At 37.7% G+C, this 19,763-nt stretch overlaps 2 protein-coding genes across 2 annotated transcripts; one reads left to right on the plus strand and one right to left on the minus strand.

Moving 5' to 3' along the window:
* Positions 1-4,283: 4,283 nt before the first annotated feature.
* Positions 4,284-6,627, plus strand: LOC109007640 (50S ribosomal protein L4, chloroplastic). Its single transcript, XM_018987398.2, has 2 exons — positions 4,284-5,251; positions 6,289-6,627. Exons 1-2 carry the CDS (start codon positions 4,405-4,407, stop codon positions 6,324-6,326), a joined length of 885 nt encoding a protein of 294 aa, XP_018842943.1. The 5' UTR covers positions 4,284-4,404; the 3' UTR covers positions 6,327-6,627.
* A 4,205-nt stretch (positions 6,628-10,832) lies between these two features.
* LOC109007642 (ATP-dependent zinc metalloprotease FTSH 9, chloroplastic-like) lies at positions 10,833-17,651 on the minus strand. Its single transcript, XM_018987399.2, has 13 exons — positions 16,655-17,651; positions 15,712-15,777; positions 15,491-15,625; positions 15,259-15,324; positions 14,853-15,038; positions 14,632-14,718; positions 14,437-14,550; positions 14,203-14,327; positions 13,997-14,105; positions 13,198-13,323; positions 12,447-12,770; positions 12,246-12,369; positions 10,833-11,415 (listed from the first exon to the last, which is right to left on the minus strand). The coding sequence occupies exons 1-13, from the start codon at positions 17,525-17,527 to the stop codon at positions 11,291-11,293; spliced, it is 2,460 nt and encodes an 819-aa protein (XP_018842944.2). The 5' UTR covers positions 17,528-17,651; the 3' UTR covers positions 10,833-11,290.
* Between the last annotated feature and the right edge of the window lie 2,112 nt (positions 17,652-19,763).

The following is a 19,763-nucleotide window of genomic DNA, read 5'->3' on the forward strand; positions in this document are numbered from 1 at the left end:
TGAATGGTTGAAATCCCAAAGCCATCATAATAGACCAAGATCGAGTAATGAAGAGTGTTATTGTCATTATATTCCTTGACAGCCGCCATAGAAATTGTTTCTGGCATATCATGTGGAAATTGCCAAAGAAATTGGGATTACACTCCCAATTCAATGCAGGGTTGAAGACTTTCATTCATTGTGTTTTATATGATTTACAGACTTGCACGGAATTTGAGGATAACTACTTCGAAAGTATAACTTTGGTGATAATGCATGGCTGCTAAGGTTGTACAATGAGAGGTCTTTTTAGGTATCAACTTACTTGAGGAGTGTATTTTAGACTGGTATGAGTACTACATAGCGGTCTGAAAGCACGAATGCTTTCTTCGACTAGTTTGTGCATTCAGATATGATATTAAAGAAATTTTTCGATCCATTTGACAATGCTCTAAAGAAGAAGGTCGAGATCTAGACGACATTTGATTTCAATTCTTGAAACTAGACCATCCCATGCATATCTCCATTCAGCATTGAGAAGCAATTTCAAATGTTGCATACAAATGCAAAGTTTAAACAGGTCCAAAGAGAGGTGTGGGAGATGATTTTATATAATTGCACACTTGTTAGCATGAATGGTTGCATTTCCACCTTCAATTTTTTGGATGAAATTTCCACTGATGACCATGTCAAAACCGTCTAGTACTCAATTTACTATAACGAGGAGGAATGCAAAGTTAATGCACCAATGCATTGTTTGAGATGAGGGAGATTCTCCGTAAGCATGCATTTAAAGTCTGTCAGATTATGAACATTCATGTGCCGCCAAAGAAATATGTCTTGGATCTATGGATAAAGGATTTAAATAGGAGATGCACACTGGTCAAAAGTAGTTATGATGACTTGCAGGACAATGCGAGTGCACGAATGTATGAGGATGTGGTGAAAAGATCTTTGAAATTAGCGACACATAAATCCCCAAGTAATGACCATGTCAATGCCTTCCTGAGCATTTTGGATGAGTTTGAGCACAAATTTAAGGATATTTGAGTCTAATTCAACCAAATTCAAAGAGAATATGGTTGCAGACAATAATAAGAAAATATTAAGCTTTCACGTTGTCTGAGGGAAAGAGAGACCTCCAACAAAAAGAAATATTTCAACTATGGAGAAGGCTTCAACCAAGAGAAAGAAGAAATAGGTAGTAAGTTTTTTTTTTCTAATAATTGTATATATATTGGAATACATACATATTCCTTTCTAATAGATGTGTTTTTGTATTTTGAAATTTAGACTTTTAGGAAAATATTTGATAAGGAATCACAATGAGGGGAGGGCCTGGATCCTCAACTTGGTGCTAGTGTTGACAATTTTATTATTGAAATCCAATATAGTTCTGTTACACAACCAAGGCCATTGGAGGATGAGGAGGTGTTAGCCTGTTAGTTTTCAAAACGATTTTCTTATTTAATTGCTACTGGTCAATTCTTAGTAAATTACTAACTATTGATCTGCTCATATTGTTTTCAGGGATGTGATGGTAATGATCCTATACAACTAAAGACATGTATGCAGGCTTGTTGTGTGTCATTCCATGGAGGATGAGAGACTCTGGTTCTAGACAACTTTGTAGCCCGGCGAAGCACTTAGTTTGTTTGTAATTGCGGGTTTTGAGGCCTTGTATGGGGATGTTGTGGTTGCAAAGACTGTTTGTAGCTTGTATTAATTGTTGTGAAAATTTGGTTTTGAGGCCATGTATAGGGAAGAAGTTGTGGAGATCCCATTGTGTAGCTTTTTGTAAATGTTTGGTGTGGATGTATGAGGATGAAATTATGTAGCCTATTCAAGATTATGTAAAATATTATATGCATGGTATAGTGATTATGGTATCAAGTCTTCATTTCCCAATATTTCTCAAATTGATAATTATATTTATGCCCACTTCATGTTGCACAAAGCAAAGTGAAATGTGACATGTCTTGTTTTTGTGCAAATTAATTAAGATAGACCTTAAAAGGGCATATTACCAATCATTGCCAACATGACATAGATTTGTGCCAGATAAAACCAAACACATCTAGTACCATTATCAACCATCTTAAAAGATTTAACATTCATTACCATACACTTCATAAAGAATTTAGCGTTACAATTAGGGTCCAAACAATCCATTTACAATTAATAGTAACACCATATATCTATAGTATGAACAAACTAAAAACTATTACAATAGATAACAACCAGTATAGACACAATAATATATGTGCACATCTATTCTCTCTGATCCACAAGAACATGTCTTCAACCCTTGGTGAAGATTTTGGAGTTGCCTTTTCAAATGTACAACTCGAGATTGTGACTGTGACACATGATTCGCCAAAGCAGTCCACACTTGCTTGGAGGTGTTGAGTCCATAGACAGTGGATAACACACTCTCAGACAAGGTGACATTAATCTAGCTAAGGATGCATTGATCCTTTTTGTTCCAAATGAGGTAAGCAGGATTAATGATGGTCTTCTCCTGATCATCAGGTAAGAATTTTGGAAGGCAGGACTTAGAACCGTCAACAATGCCCATGAGATCATTAGCCTGCAATATAGGCAAAAACTGAGAGAATCGAATGAGATAATTTTGACCTTCAAGTTTCATGGAAATGAGTTTAGAGGTTGAGTATTGAAAAGGTAGGACATGTAGTGGAGTTGGAGGAAGATATAGAAGCTATAGGGAAAGGATTAGCGTGAGCTAGGGCCTCTGGTATCATGAAAGAAATTTGAGTGAAATAGTATGGCAGACGGCCCAAAATTGGATAAATGAACACCAATCTTGGATATTTGTTGCTTTATGAGCTTTCAACAAACCCATGTTAGGAAAATTAATAAGGGATCTGACTCTGACTCCGATTTAATTAGAGTTCGATACCAACCTCTGACTTTGTGTCCAACAAGTACAAAAATCGATCCGACTCTGACTCCATTAAAATAGAGTAGAGTCAGATCGGATGTCAAATTTAGGCTAGACATGTTTTGAGCTTTTTTTAGTGGGCTCTGTTTTAAACTATGATCCAACCAATTTCCTAATCACAATTTTTTTTGCTGATACAATGGGCTTCATACAAAGTCCATATTTTGGGCCGAACCATTAGAAATGTTTTAAATATTTAAAGCCTATTTAGTTTTTAAGCTCTTACCTTTAGGCTTGTGCTCTATTTAAAGCCCATCTTTTGGGCTTAATTTATTATTTTTTGAACGTTAAACTTAATTGTTAGTATTGATTATTAACAATTGTTAATTTATTAATGACTAGTTACATGTTATTATATAATAATATTACATGTTATTATATTAGACTATCATCTAATTTTTATAATTACATATTATAATGCTAGACTATTATATTACTTATTATTAGTTAGTCAAGTAAATTATTTCTATACTTGACTATGTATGATAGTAATATTAGGATGTATATAGATATTAGCCTATTAGTTCTATTTATATTATAGTACAAACATATTATTCTATAATAATGAACATATACTATTATAGTATTGAATTTACTATATAAATTCTAGACTTCTTATATGAATATATGGTATTAAAATATAGATAATACATATAAGTTATAGACTTTTTATATTATATGAGTATATATGGATAAAATGAAAATTACCAAAACATGAAAAATATTTTTTATAATGCAATAAAAGAAATTAAAAAAAGGAAGAGAAAGACGAATGACATTGTATTTATTTTGTATTTATTTATTCAACTTCAAATGTTTCCAAAGATAATGGTTATAGAAAATCATGATTCTCCTAATTTGAAAAAACAAATCTCGATTTTCTTTCATTTTGGTTTAATTAAAGATGACGAGAATTACCAATTATCTTCACCTTGATAATTTTTTGATACAAGGGAATGAAGGGTTTTGAACTAGATTTTTTTATTCGAAAATTGAATCATATATTATCTGAATATTAGATTCTTGACTCTTTACATTGGTATCAACTCATTAGGTCTCGTTTGTTTTCAAAAAATATCTTATCTTATCTAATCATTACAACTTTCCTAAGTTCTAATATAAAATAAAATAAACAATTACACTTTTTTAAATCTTAAAATAAAAAATAATATTAAAAAATATATTTTAACAATACTTTATTTAATTTTTTAACTCTAATTTCATCTTATCTCAAAAAACAAACTAGCCTTAACTCTTATAAACCTTTTTTTAAAAGAAAAATAGGACTAATTTTTCGATTATTATTCATTTTATTTTATATTCTTGTTTTTATTATGAGTACATTTTTCAGGTTTATGAGGCTGAAGGAAATGAGAAAGGGATGCTTCCCAAAAGCCCAGGATAGGCTACTGGATAACACTCCCTCTGTCCTCTCTCTCTCTCTCTCTCTCTCTCTCTGAGACATGGCAACGTCCACAGCACTCCCATTGTTCTCATTCTTTTCCTCCTCGATATTCCTCTCCTCCTCCCACCAAACCCCAAAGCTGTCTTCTTTAACCTTCAGACCCACTTCGCTCAAAACCTCAACGAAACCCCTCTCGGTTACCTCCGAGCTCGCCACCCTCCCAGTCCTCTCCTTCAATGGCGAGAAGATTGGAGAGACCCACCTCGACCTCAGGTCTGCCCCACCTGACACCGCCAGAGCGGTTGTTCACAGAGCAATCGTCACGGACCTTCAGAACAAGCGTCGCGGCACAGCCTCCACGCTCACTCGCAGTGAGGTTAGAGGCGGCGGCAAGAAACCCTACCCACAGAAGAAGACGGGACGGGCCCGACGTGGGTCCACGCGGACCCCTCTAATGCCCGGTGGAGGCGTGGCCTTCGGGCCCAAGCCCAGAGACTGGAGCATCAAGATCAATCGGAAGGAGAAGAGGCTGGCAATATCGACGGCTATGTCGACCGCTGCTATTAACACGGTTGTGGTGGAAGATTTCGGGGACAAGTTCGAGTCGCCGAAGACGAAGGATTTCATCGCGGCGATGAAGAGGTGGGGAATCGACCCAAAGGAGAAATCGATGTTCTTGATGACCGAGGTCTCCGATAATCTGAGGCTTTCGAGCCGGAATATCGGTACGTTGAAGATGTTGACGCCGAGGACCTTGAATTTGTACGACATTCTGAATTCCGATAAGCTAGTGCTGACTCCGGCGGCGGTGGATTATTTGAACTCGAGATACGGTGTTGATGCATATGAGGGCGAGGGTGAGGATGAAGAGGACTATGAAGGAGATGAAGGAGAAGAAGGACGAGGTTAGTCAGTTATTATTTTATTATTAATGAAGAGACTGCGTTACAAAATCCTACTCCTAAGTCCTAACTCAGGCGGAAACACTGCGTAATACATGTGACAGGCACTTAAGCTAATATTCTACTCCTAACATATGTTATATTTGGTTTTATAAGTAGCATTATCTTTTGTGTTCTTCAAGTTTTGTTTGATTTTTGTGTAATTGAAATAACTATGATGTACGGTTATATTGATATGTTACATTGTCGACTAATGCGTCCCATTTTGGGAGGATTATTAGGTATGGTCAGTGAAAGGATGAACTATGGCTTTCAACTAGGGGGTTTGGATGTATATTGTTTTGCTTTTCTTCTTGGTTCTTTTTTCTTTCTTCAGTTGATGCACAGTGGTTGATAAGTTTGAGAGTGTATGCGCGGTATTGGGATTTTGGGCTTGAAATTTAGCTTGTTATGGAAGTTTCTGAGCTAGTGACATAGCGTGCTGAATAATTTGGATGAGCATTGTCAAACATTAAGGTGGGAGTTGTATTAATTTTTTGGTTTTGGTTGGGGGGGGGGGTCAGAGGCATTTAACGGTATTAAGAGCCGTAGCCTGTAGATTTTGAAGACCTATGCTACTTCATCAAATGCAAGATATTGGTGTAATTGATACGCCCTTAATTATGCGGTTTAAGGAGTGCATTGTGCTCTTTTGTGTTATTTTCTGCCACATTTGGTCATTCTCACTATAGGGATCTATCTAGTTCCACTCGGTAGATAATGACAGAATAGTTGGCCAAGGAATTCCGTATTAATGTTATTAATACCATGCCTGCGTGAAATATGTTTTCACATGTTCTGTGTTTCTTTTTGTTGCACTCGATTCTATTGATCCTTAGATCCCATTGGAATGATTATTAGTGGGTTATTGTATCAAGTGACCTGGGAATTTCCTTTTGCTGTGTCATATGTATAAGATCTTGTGGGTTTGTTACTTATATAAAAAAAAAGAATCTTGTGGGTCTCTGTTAGTCATTCTTTTCTTTCAATTTGGAATACAGGAACTGAGGCAGATACGAATTCTGATGCAACAGAGTGATGGTGCTGATTGTTTTGACTGTCTTATCAATTGATCGATCTAGGATCTATAACTAAGGGGGTTTCCTGTCATGCATAACCAACAGCCATATTATTTTGTTGCTCCAATCTTATCATGTTGCTGGCTGGTTTTGGTAAATTTTCTATGCATCATTTTTGTATCAATTTGGACATTTGTTTAATACAATTATATCTGTTGGATCACATTGTTGTAGAATGTTACTTCCTGGTTCAACTCTTCTCCCTTTGCAGGATGTAGTTTTCCTACATGTACTCCTTTTGGAGATGTAGCTTGTTTGGTAGTGGGTATTGTGGCTTTTATTTCTGGGACATCTTTCTGTAGGTTATTAGGGTTACCGATAATTGATTTGTTGTAATTAATAATACTCTGTAGTATTATGCCTCTGACTCTCTCTGTGTCATCCTCTCTCTTTCCCCACTCCCATCTCCCTTAAACAAACAAAGACCGGCTCATATTTATCTCTGGGAGGAAATTCCCGGAGTTGTTTGATGTTTTCAAATCCAATGGTTGTAGGATCAGGTTGCAGGGAGTTGTTATTTTACATTCTCTATGTTGTCACTTCTACATGACAGATCCTTTGAGTTGATTCTATTAGGTGAGGATGGATTTCATGGGGGTGATGAAGTGATGGTGTTGATTCCATGCATATTGAAAACAATGAGCAGAGGTGAACCAAAGATGTTTAGTGATATGATAAGGTTAATAACTTGTCTACATGTGGTTTATGTCACAAGTTTGATCCACTGCGAATTTGTAGGTATTGCTTAACTGTGTAGAAAATGAATAGGTATGGGTTATATAGTGATTTGAGTTTATAAACATCAGTTCTATGGGCCAACAATAGTGAAAGCACGAGTTGAATTTAGTTAATCTTAATCATATTAGTTGAAACTTGAGTATGGCTTAAATACTTATATTTGGCTGGCCCGTTCCAACTTTATGATAAGTTTTCACCCATTTTATAATATATCGCAAAAATTGTAATGTTAGGTATAAGTCTTAAATAGACAAGTTTCGTGCAAATCTTTTATAAAAAAGTGGGTCTCAAGTTGGGGTTTTTTTTTTTATAAAGATTTACACAGAGCTTGTCTATTTGAAGCTTGTATAAATAACTTCTCCTCGCTAAAGAAGGTTTTAGAGTTGCATTCATTATCAAATATGACCTTTTATCCATGTCATATCAACTTAGATAATGAAACTTGAGGGTGTATACCAAGAGCCATGTGCCTTTAATGACATTAGATGTCTGAAACTTACCACATGAATCCTAAAATTAAAAACAACAATAAGATAGAATTCAACTCTCCTAAATAGGGAGGGGGTTGGAGGGGAAACGTTGTGTGTTCGATTGTTGTGTAAAAGTTATGTGTATCAGTGAGATGTATAATGTATATATAATTGAAATTTTGCCTTGGAATCTCTACTGATTTGGGATTGGAGAGCCCTTTACTAGATATGCATCATGAGCCTTGTTATCATGGATTGCCCCCACCTTTATGGGAAATTAAGGTACTAAAAATGCTCTTCCTAATCTTGGAATTTTTCATCTCTAGTTACATAAGTTGATCGAGGCATATTTTAAGTGGTTTTCTATTTAAGTGGTGACATAACAAGTTATTTAAATCGTGTCGCATCAACTAGCGTGATTAAATATAACATATTCATGATAATGAGTAGAACTAAAGTACGGTTCCCATTTCTTCAAGTGCAACAACACAACTCAAAACACATCTACAAAGACAAATGCTAGATATTAGTACTTTGAATTCATGATAGGCTTTTCATGGACTACATCAAGCCGAAAGAAATTTGAGCTTGACGACAAAAATAAGAAGAAGAAGAAAAACATTGTCTTCATCTTAAATTTTATCATGCCCAATCATACATGTCATGAGGTACATTTTAAATGTATTGCATCAGTAGCAATATTTTTTTGATATGAAACATCAACTTCTCATTAGTGAAATAAAACAACCCAAATTGGCTGCTGAATACATGTTGAAAAACTATCTCACCAAACATTAATATCTTGAACATTTGACTCTCTAAAAGCGTGAAGGATTGAACAACTTGGAAACCTGTTCATGAGGTGTTGAATATCTTTGACAATATGACCCATCATTGTAGAGGAATCTGTTTGATCTTGAATATTAGAGAATCAAACTCAATTTGTAACTCTTGTAAACCCAATGGAATGCAAAGCTGGAGGCCCCTCAACACTGCTATATGGAATGTAAATCTCAATTTGCCATGATCAATATACCTTGCTATTTGGAGAGTAGCAATATTAAAAACATAGTACTACCACAAACATCCTGCAAGTCGAATGATCAAATGCAATGTGTCGAGGCCAAACACCATAGTGACAGTCGTTGGCAATGGCCAAGCTTAAAAGTAAATTGATTATAGAGAGGGCATCAACACTGAGGAAACACCCTCCCTCCCTCCCTCCCCCTACTTGCAGCACATTAAGGTTATCTTTTGCTTTATGGTCGTAAGGTGTCATCACCGGACATGAGGCAGCATAAGCAACTCTCCTGTTAGGATGGCGAGGTGGCGCTGCAAATATGGCCAATTCCACCCATTCCAAAGCCAACGATGAACCCCCATGATCTGAAACTAAATCTAGATTTTTTGCAGAGACTGCAACTGGAACTTCATTTTGTGATGGGTGAGCTCTGAATTGGCATGTTGGTGGGAGACTGGTGATGTTTTTCTTTTATATGCTCAGTTATTCCAAAGCTCTTCTAGCACGTAAGGGAAGGAATAACCTAGAGGCAAAGATATCTGATTCTATTTGTAGATTCTTTTAATTAATTCAAAAAAGTAAAGGGTAGGCAAGCAAAGAATATTTTCTTTTCTTTTATTTTATTTAAAAAAAAAAGAATCCAATTGCATATGAAAAGGGTTTTTCTCATAGAAATAAAATGTTCACATTATCTTCCATGATGCACAAACCGATCACTGTTAAGAGTTGAGATGAAATATTTGCTCGTGGAAAGTGCTAGTTAATACAAGTCATCTGTCTTCGAAGTTTAAAATTATTTTTGAAAAAATGATTGTTTGTACGTATACAAAATTATTCTATGTCCTAGAGTCCTAGAAAATCTATATCTTTAATTGAGACATGGTCTCCATGAAACCAGCCGATCGACTCTAAATAATGCTGCATAAGCGCCAATATTATAAGAACATTAGTAGTAGACTCAGCAAAATTATATTTTGACTAAAGTTTAACTAGATTATATAAAAACTCACTGTAGTGGACTCAACAAAGCTACAATATTTTTAACCTTGATCATTTTCACTATCCAAATCTGTTGAGTCCAAATTGCTGGCCAAATATTATTTTGACAAAAAAATCCCTCTCCCGCGGGCTATTCATTTCGTGCAAGCTCACAACTCTAGAAAATTCATCTTCATCTCAAAAGCATCATCTTGCTGGAGTGCTTCAAGCTCTAGTTCTGCAATATTATGATTAGTTGACGCCAATTTTTTCTTTTAAAAACTAATATCAACTTTAGAAAATTAATGTGTACTTTTTTAATAACGAATAAATACTCAAGTTACAATTAGAATTAAAATAAATGAAAATGTCAATATCATTATTTTAATAGAATAACGATAGATTTGGAGTGTTATTTGGTGCTGTTAAAAAGTGGTTAGCTAAATTTATAAAAGTGAATTCTCTATCCAAATTTTGGTCAAATTTGTTAAATCCACTACTAATACTCTAAGGAGGCCCATTCATCAGTAACTCCAAAGTCAAGTGCATTGTTAATGTCACCGAGACTACAAAGATGGAGTACTAGTAGTAGTATCCAATTTTCAGAATCAGAAAGCCTCCTCCAAATAAGAAAGCATTGTTACAAGAGCCAGTGAACAATAGAAGAGCTCGGGTACCAATGTGTGCGATTTCCAGAACCCATTTGAAGGTAATACATGCCAACAGTATTGCCACACACTTCAATGATCGATGTGTAATACTAGGTTTTAAGGAATGTAACGCAAAATGGAAACTTATTGATCAGAGAACGAACCAAAATGTTCGATGAACATAAAGGCAAGCAAGGCATAACAGAAGAAAATAAAAAGTGGATTATTCCAAGTATTCCCTACATTTCACTTAATCCTAAACGGAAACATTTAAGCAAATAAAAGGTTACAGCCTAAATTAACATTTGACAGTACCCGAGCACAATGATACAGGCATTACACGTATGTCTAGCTCCCATGACTGACATCTTGGTGTAAAAATGAGTGAAGAGTACCCATTACTCCAAAAAAACTAATAAACACCAAACGATTAATGAATAAAATGAAGTATTTAATTGGCTTAGAATAGTTGTGAATTTTCAAATACGTCCTCAACAAAAGGTGGATGGGTCTGTTTCAATTTTCTAATCCCATGAGATATGGTCCACAATAATGCCCCTATGGGTAAAATAAACCCTTTGCAATTCCCAGAACCATGTTCATCAAGACTTTCTGAACTAAAATATATATGTGGAGTGGTATGTAACTTCACAGAACCATACCATATACAAATGAATAGCAATTACAAGTGCAGATACTGACATTCTTTTTATCAATTCCAGATTCTGTGTCAAGTTACAATAAAAGCCAATGTACAACGGATTCCAGAGACACAAATGTATGGTGTTAACATGGGACACTAGATATTAGAGCAGCTCTGACCAAGATAAATCTTTGGTCCTTTCACCATATCTGGGTTTGAGCCGGTAAAGTGTGAAATATGGAACATGATGGTAAATGCTGATGAACTAAGCCAGAATTTACCTCACTGAAATATATGACCAGGTAAGGGTGAGTCGTGGCCAATCAGGAGGATGAGTTCACCGACGCAATGATGCCATCAATAGCTAGAAGCTTGGTCACTCACTCTTTAACTAAAAAACAAGAAGAATAAGCAGTAGCTGTTATCAAGAGCCCGTCTGCAGTGAAAGAAGAGACTCTTGCTTGCCTGCAATAAAACCTTTAAGTTCTGTTGGGGCAACAACCAAACGCAACCACTCTTGTAGCTCTTCACCTTCGACTTTCTCTTTCTCTGAACAAGAAACGCTATCAGAACATCATGGCCAACTGTAGGCAGACTTATTATCATATAGGCAACACTTATTTAACATATCAATCTGTATATTAAAGGTCAACTTATGAGACCGCCCCTAGACTCATGCTGAGTGTATCCTGAACCAAATTTCTTATTTCCACCAAACAAATTACTGGAAATAAGCTGGGAGAGAGCTTTCTACAAGTTTCCAACACTTAAATGTGTTTTCTCAGACTTTGAGCTAATCTAAGTGGTTGATTAGGCAGTTTCAATTCTGGTTAAATCAGGTCTTATATCTATGGTTCCTACATTGCTTGATTTGGGTAATGGAGATGTTTTTCTTAACAAGCTTTGGTTAGACTTTAGCATCTATGAAGAGGTCAAAACGATGCCAAACAAATTTAAGTTTTCAAATTTCAATCGTTAAAAAGATTCGAGAGTTTTTCACTCGATCAGGGACCTTTTTTTCTTCCTTTCCTAATTCTTAAATTGCCCTTGTGATAAAAATTTTCCCTCTCTCTACAATTATCTGCTCTGCTATGTTCTTTGAGAAATTAAAAACTGACCTAGTTTATATACTTTCTAAGCCTTGTGGTTTTCATAATCACGAAAATCTTCCGACAATTTTTCTTTGCTAGACAGACCCAGATTTTAAGATTGTAGGTCATGTCAGTGTCTAGAAACTTGTGTGAAGCCAACTTGTGTAGGGCAGAAAGATATTACCAAGGAAGCAGCAAACAATATGGACAATGGTGTGCATAAATATATATATATATATATATACACGTATATGTATGAAGAAGAATATAGGATTAGCTAAGTATCACCTTCTAAATGGGCACCAAGACCCTCCAAAACAGTAGGATTAGCACGCACAACTGAAAGCGCTACATCCAAAGCAGATTGCAACAATACTTTCACCTCTCTTTGAACAAGATCCACAAGATGGCTCTGTTAATGGTCATTCTACATCAGTGTCTATAGCAAATATAATAGGAGCCTAGAAATAAAACAAAAACTCACAGGACCTGATCCCTTCCCCAAGGAACAGCACCTCCAGACTCATCAATCCCACCACCTGACAGTGTGGCTATAGACACAGGGCCTATGGTCTGATTAAGACCATATTCAGCTACTGCCTTGTATGCCATGTCAGTTGCTCGACGTATATCGTCAAGTGCACCAGTTGAGACACGACCTGAATAAACCACTTCTTCAGCTGCGCGCCCTCCAAGAAGAGTAACCAAGCGGCCTCGTAACTCATCAATGAACAACAAATATCTATCTTCATGTGTTGGAGGCATATAAGTAAAGCCTAGTGCTCCTCCTGACCTTGGCAATATGCTTAACTTCTGATAACATAAGAACATTTAGCAATAAGTTTTTTTAACAAGTAGAACACTTAGCAATTACTATATGATCTGTTATGTGGACATCAATAAAAGGGTGAATACGGCAATAATTCATGGCATATTTTGGATTCTGACAACTCGATATTTCTTCCAAAAGATTTCTAAAATTGTTCTCTTCATTTGTACATTATTATTTAGAACCTACCTTATAAGTTTTGTAGCGTAAGAAAATAATAAAATACAAATATTAGCTTGTCTAAAATGGTAAAAAAGGGAAAAAGAAAGAAGGACCTCACAGGGAGAGAGACATATGCTTAAATGGATAATCACAAGCGGGAAAAGGAAAAAGTAATTCCAATTGATAACAAGAGGGAATGAGGAAAAGTGCAAACTGAAAATATTCTAGTGAAAAACTCCTATTATTTACCTCGACACGCGGCTGTCCAGAAAGAAGATTTGCAACAGCAGTGCCCACTACCGCATGGCCAGCTTCATGCCGTGCAACTACAGCTTTTTCACTTCCTTGCAGCTTAGCAGTCTTCTTCTCTATGCCCTACAACAAGAAATTACATTTGTTTTCTCCATTAGTTAATCCAAGTAAAAGTCTACTCATCATGATTCATCCTAACAGATTTTTAACTAGCACCGAAAATTGTGTTCCGTAAAACCTCAAGTACCTAAATGCACAAAACGATGGAAATCAAATGTGTAATTAAAAAATAAAATCTCCCAAGCTAAATATCTATTGGAGGACATACTCATTAGAAATGGCAGCATATTTTCACTTTTATGTCCTATAAGTGCATTCAAGATAACATACAAACTTGGGAACTCCTTCACTTATACATCCTAGACGGCTAATACAGACACAAGCAGATCCGCTAGAAACATTTTTTTCTAATAAGGTTATATTTGGTATTCAAGAGGAGAAAGACAAGTAGATGCAGTTGTATCAAAGTAAAAGGCAAAGTTAGAAGGTATCAGCCATAGAAACCAGACCAAGAAAAGCACTAATGTCGGGATCCGACTTGGAACTAGGAGGAGAGAGAAACAGCGAAAGCAGAATTAGGGGTGTTCTAGCCATAATTCAGAGAGCCACAACTACATAACTATTTAGCTTTAGACAAAAAAGATGAATGTGATTGAAAAATAAGCCCACCAAGGAAAGAACAATTCTCTCTCTCTCTCTCTCTAGCAGACAGTCACACACAGACCTAGAGACTTACAGCTATTGATCTTTCCACTGCATGAATGAAATCAATTTTCTCCACGACAAGTTTCTTTTGTCTTCCAGCCAACAGAGCAGCTTCATTTACTAAGTTTGCAAGATCAGCCCTGAAAAACAGTTGAAAACAATTATTCACTCAATCAGGATTTTGGAAAGACGGAAGGTGCAGCTTCTAGATGAATTTGGAGAAAGGAGGGCAAGTACCCAGTGAAACCAGTAGTCATACAGGCAATGTCACCAAGGTCAACATTCTCCGCAAGAGGAAGTTCTTTCTTGGAAACATGTACGTTTAAAATGGCTTCTCTTCCACGCCTATCGGGCGTTTCCACCTAAAAGAAGATGAAGGAACCATTTGAGCATTATTTCAGGATGCTGCTAAGGAGCACTTGCTTTGTCAGACTTCAACATTAAGAGTGATAAGATAACATGAATACAAACCATAACCACTCGATCAAATCTCCCTGGACGGCGAAGTGCAGGGTCTAAAACATCTGAGCGATTAGTTGCTCCAAGAACAATGACAGCAGAGTTGCTGTCAAACCCATCCATCTCCTGAAATGCATTTTAACACACATCAGCATGACTAAAATAAAATGTTAAAGAAACTGAAAAACTATGTCCAAGAAAGCGTACGGTGAGCAACTGATTCAAGGTCTGCTCTCGCTCATCATTGCTAACAATTCGATATTTTCCATCACGGCTTTTTGCAACAGCATCAATCTGCATAAAAGAAAAGATATGACCAGAAATGTATTGGCACCTTCCGAGATTGGACATAATAATCTAGCACATATTGACACCTTTAGAAATTGAACATAATTATACAAGAGAATAAGATATTCCTAGATCCTAACCTCGTCTATAAAGATTATTGATGGTGCCTCCTTCTTTGCCCGTGCAAATAGATCTCTCACACGGGAGGCACCCATGCCCACATACAACTCCACAAACTCACTGGCAGAACAACTAATAAAGGGGACTTCAGCTTCTCCAGCCACAGCCTTTGCTAGAAGAGTCTTACCTGTCCCGGGAAGACCCACCTGTAAGATGAACAGTGTCACATTTACGAATTATATATAAAACTTATGTCACAGGTAACAACGGAGGTTCAGCTAGATATCCTCCACTATAGCATTACATAATCTACCTACATGGAATGGCATACAAGCAATGGATGACAGGCAATCAAGAGTAAAACTAAGGAAAGTTTCAAGTCCAAAGAGATATCTGGCCAATAACTAACTTCTGGATAAAACTTACCAAGAGAACACCTCTAGGAGGACGGGCACCAAGTCGTATATACCTATCAGGATTCCGAAGAAATTCCTGGCAAATAAACATCATCACAAAAATAAAATAATTTTACAAATCCCAAGCAAGAAATTTTTTTAAACGAAAAATATAATAATGAATGAGTAGGAAGCATTTAGGACTACATACTTTGTCAACTTTTTTATTGATAAAATAATAATATGAGCAGTCCCTAGCATACCACAATCTCTTCTAGCTCCTCTTTGGCCTCATCGACACCAGCAACATCAGCAAAGGTGATTATCTCACCTTGTTCAGATGCTTTTGCACCACCAGAACCCCCAGATTTCCGATTCCTAATCTGGCCAGCTGAATGCTGTAGACATGCAAATATTCATCAAAGAGCATGTAGCATTAGTTTCAACTATCAAAGGTATAAGAAATGAAGCATGTGATTTGTACCTGAGAAAAGCTTACTGGAAACCGATGGAGAAGCCCAGCAAGCACAGCAACATAAAACATAGCTATCTGCAGATCAAAGCCCAAAGCCAATATATAAAACTTCAAGTTCACAATAAACAAACTACAATACAAAATGCAATACAGAAGAGATTTTTTTTTTTTAAATATCAGGTCTGAATTCCGTAGTGTAGAAATGAATTTCCTAATAAAATAATAAAGCACTTTGTTCAATAAATAAGATTATTTTCAGTTTATTTGCAGTTTCATGTATTATGTATTCTCAAAAATTAAATTCTCTGTTAGGTTGAGCTTCTTTTTTAACTTTTTTGCTCTGAGCTGCATTTAACGTCTTATATTACAATAGCCTTTTTCTACATAGTAACAATGGGAGGGTGGGCTGCCCCTTTTTTTCGAAAAATTTATACTTTTTTCCTGAAAAAAAGAGGATGATCTTTCTTTTAAGTATTAGAAACATCTAATATCAGGGGAATCATGATAGCCAAAAACTAGTTGACCAACCATCAGTAGATAAAGAGTATGAGTCAAAAAGATTGTGCTGGCAAAATTGAAGCGGCAGAAAAGAACTTGTCACACTTATGCCATACAACAGCTCCTAGAAGATTACTTGTTATTATAGGTCTAGAATCCATTGGAGGAAAAGTGATAAACTTTTAGGCCTTTTTGCAAGCTGATATTTTTTAAGACTGTGAATGTGAGATGAAACGTAATTTATGATTCTACATAAAGAGATCGTCTAGGACTGTATTTACCAGCGTAGATAAACAAAGTATGATATGCTGGTGATGAGTCATGTCACAACCTTTCGAAGCCAAGATAGCGGCATCATATTAGTAAGCACGAAATAAGATTTGTTAGCCGTAAAAGATACTTTCTTAACATAGCGTAACATATAGGAGGAAATGTGACAAAAGAAAAACCGTACCAATGCAGAGTTCAAGAATCCACCCGACCGCTTATCGGGCGACCCAAACTCCACTGCATTCTCGAGCATCTTCTCGTATGGGGCTTTTATATCGCTTGGCCGAGTCGTCGTGTAAACGATCCTCTTCGTCGGCGCTACAGTCCTAAGCAGAGACTCGGATTCCGGCAGCTTACTACTTGCTCCCCCAACTTCAATTTCTTGACTCCCGGGCTCGGACTTCAATTTAAACATGATATGAACCCCATCAACCTCAACCTTCTGCACCTGATTGCTATTTATCTTACTCAAAAACTCGCTATATGGCACGCTTACGAAAGTAGTCGGAGTCCTCGGCTCCGAACCCGGTAGAGGAATCCCTGGTCGGAGCAACCGCATTACAAAAATCACAATCCCCAGCTGCAAAAGCAAAACCCCAATCTCCTGAGCCTGAACTATAGGCTGCCACTGCCACTTCTTTCCCTTTGACCACCACCAATTCCCTTTCCCTTGCTTGTCTCTCCGCCGATTCGGCGTCGAAGAACCCGAATTCGGTGGATTCTTATCGTCCTCGCCTTCGCTCGTCCCACTAGAACCGGCCGCCGAATCGCTGTCCTGACTACTGGCTCCAATCCGATTCTTTCTGAACCCGCAGTCCCTGACAAAAGCTCCCCAAAGATTAAACCTCTCCGTATTCTCCGAAGCACCAAGAGCTTGTCCGTCGAGGTTGGTGGGCGGGAAACGTAGAGAACTTGGGATAAAACGGTTGGCGTTCTGATGAAAAACCCTAGATTGACCGCGAACGAAGCGCAATCCATGACAATGATAGAGCTTCCTATACGAATTCAAATGGATATTTTGGTGAAATATAGGAGATAGAGACTCGACCGATGACATTTCAAACCCTAAAAAGCAAAACTAATTTCAAAATAAAATATAATATGTATATGCTGGTCTGTGAGCCTGTGCTCGAGAGAGAGAGATTGACACCACCAATGGAGGCTAAGGTCTCTGAAACGAGACAGACAGAGAGGAGACAGACGAATTGAACTTGGATTACGGGCCTTACGATTAAGTTAAATCTCAAATCTTGACCGTCAATTACTTGGTTATCGTTATCAGGCAGCCACGTCGGACTTTGGAACGCAGCAAAGTAAAAAGAAAAAAAGAAAAACAAAAGAAAACAAAGTAAGATCTCAAGCAGATTGTCTGTGCCGATGACCACGTGTGTTTATGTTCGGAGTTTTGATAAGGAACAACGTGTAATTTTGCACACTCTATGTCACAATTTTTTTTTTTATTTTTTTAAAAAAAACTGAAGCATTTCAGACTTGAGCTCCTCTCCCTTACCCTATTCTCTCTCTCAACTCACCCAACTCCGTCGTGCGCCACCTGCAATCATCAGCCACCACCATCATCAGCCTTCAGCCCCACTGTCGGTACTGCTAATGCTCATGTACTCCTCCTTCGCCGTGCCGTGTACTCCTCCATCGCTATGCCGCGTACTCCTTCCTCGCCAAGCAACCGCATCACATTCGAACTCCGTCCGCCATTGTCGGCTACCTAACAGCACCACCGACCACCTCACTAGCTTTCCCTCACACCGGTGACCCTCCAGCCACCTTTGAGCCTCCACGCCAGCCCCCACGCGTAGCCTTCTCTCCACTCCCAAAATGGGTCTCGCAAGGATTTAGTCTCGAAATGCCGCCGCTCGCCGCCGTAAGCCAGCCCAGCCACCACCACCGAGCCCCGCGACCTCCCAGCAACCTTTACTGTCGAACCTAAGTCACGGCAACCCCGCTCTCCCTCTCCATCACAGCTCAGATCAGCTTAACCCGAAATGGGTCTCCCCCTCTCTCGCCATCATGCCGCCACTGTACACCAGCCCAGCCGCCACCACCGAGCCCCACGACCTCCCAGCAACCCCCATAGTCGAACCTCAGTCACGACAACCCCTCCTCCCTCTCCATCGCATCTCAAATCAGCCCCCGGTAGTTGTTTTCCTTTGTTGGATTTCGAATTCGAGAGAATGGGAAGGCGAGGGACTTGGGACAAATTTGTCAATTTGCTTAGTCGCGTAAGGTGTGTGTTTTGGCTGATGCCAATATTTTTTCTTATGTTCTGATATCGTTGTCATACAAACACATGTAGTAAACCGAAGCTAGATGTTCTACAAATATTTCCGTACCTTTAAGGTCAATGGTTTTTCAAAAGAATAAATCCATTTTTTGGATTGCAATAGAAAATATAACTTATAATTTTAGGACTTATAATTTAATTAATAAGTTATCGGGCTTCTCTCCTCTTGTGAGGATAGGGTGTTTTCTCCCTAGTTCCTTGGAAACATAGAGTATAGTCTCTTAGACTGCAGGTCTGAAGAGAGTGTGAGAAATGAGAGTGAGATTTCTAAACTATGTGAGGGACTGAAACTCACTAACGAAGAAAAACAAGAGGTGGATGTGTTAGAGGAAGATATTGAGATGTCATACGAGAAGAGTAGGAGATGTTTGGTGGCTTTCATTGTTTCTGACAAGGAGGTGAATATAGGGGCCTTTAAATCAACAATGACAAAACTTTGGCAAGCTGAGGGTTGTGCTGCTTTCAAAGAAGTTGGATGGAATAGTTTTCTGATTGAATTCTGAGGGGAAGATGAGAAGAATAAGATCTTGTTGGGGCGTCCATGGTCTTTCGATAAATTCTTAGTGAGTCTTATTGAATGTGATGGAGTTACTGCACCTAAAGATATCCAGATTTCATATGAGCCTCTCTAGATTCAATTTCATGATATGCCTTTTGCTGGCATGAACAAACATACGGGTGAGAATTTTGGTGCCACTATAGGAAAATTCTTAATGGTTGACACAGATGAACGTGGATCAGGATAGGGCAAGTTCTTTAGAGTGAAAGTTATGGTGGATATCACGAAACCTCTATCAAGAGGAAGATTTTTAAACATTAGTGATAAAAGGTTTTGGATTACTTTCAAATATGAAAGGCTTCCAAACTTTTCTTTCCATTGTGGTATTATTAAGCATGCAAATCAGAAGTGTTCTGAGATGGGTGACCAAAGGAAATATGTTGATAGTCTACTGAATCAATATGGCCCTTAGTTACGGGCGAGTCCATTGTTCAA

The sequence above is a fragment of the Juglans regia genome, chromosome 5 (assembly GCF_001411555.2).
Source record: "Juglans regia cultivar Chandler chromosome 5, Walnut 2.0, whole genome shotgun sequence".
NCBI classification, from domain to species: Eukaryota; Viridiplantae; Streptophyta; class Magnoliopsida; order Fagales; family Juglandaceae; genus Juglans; species Juglans regia.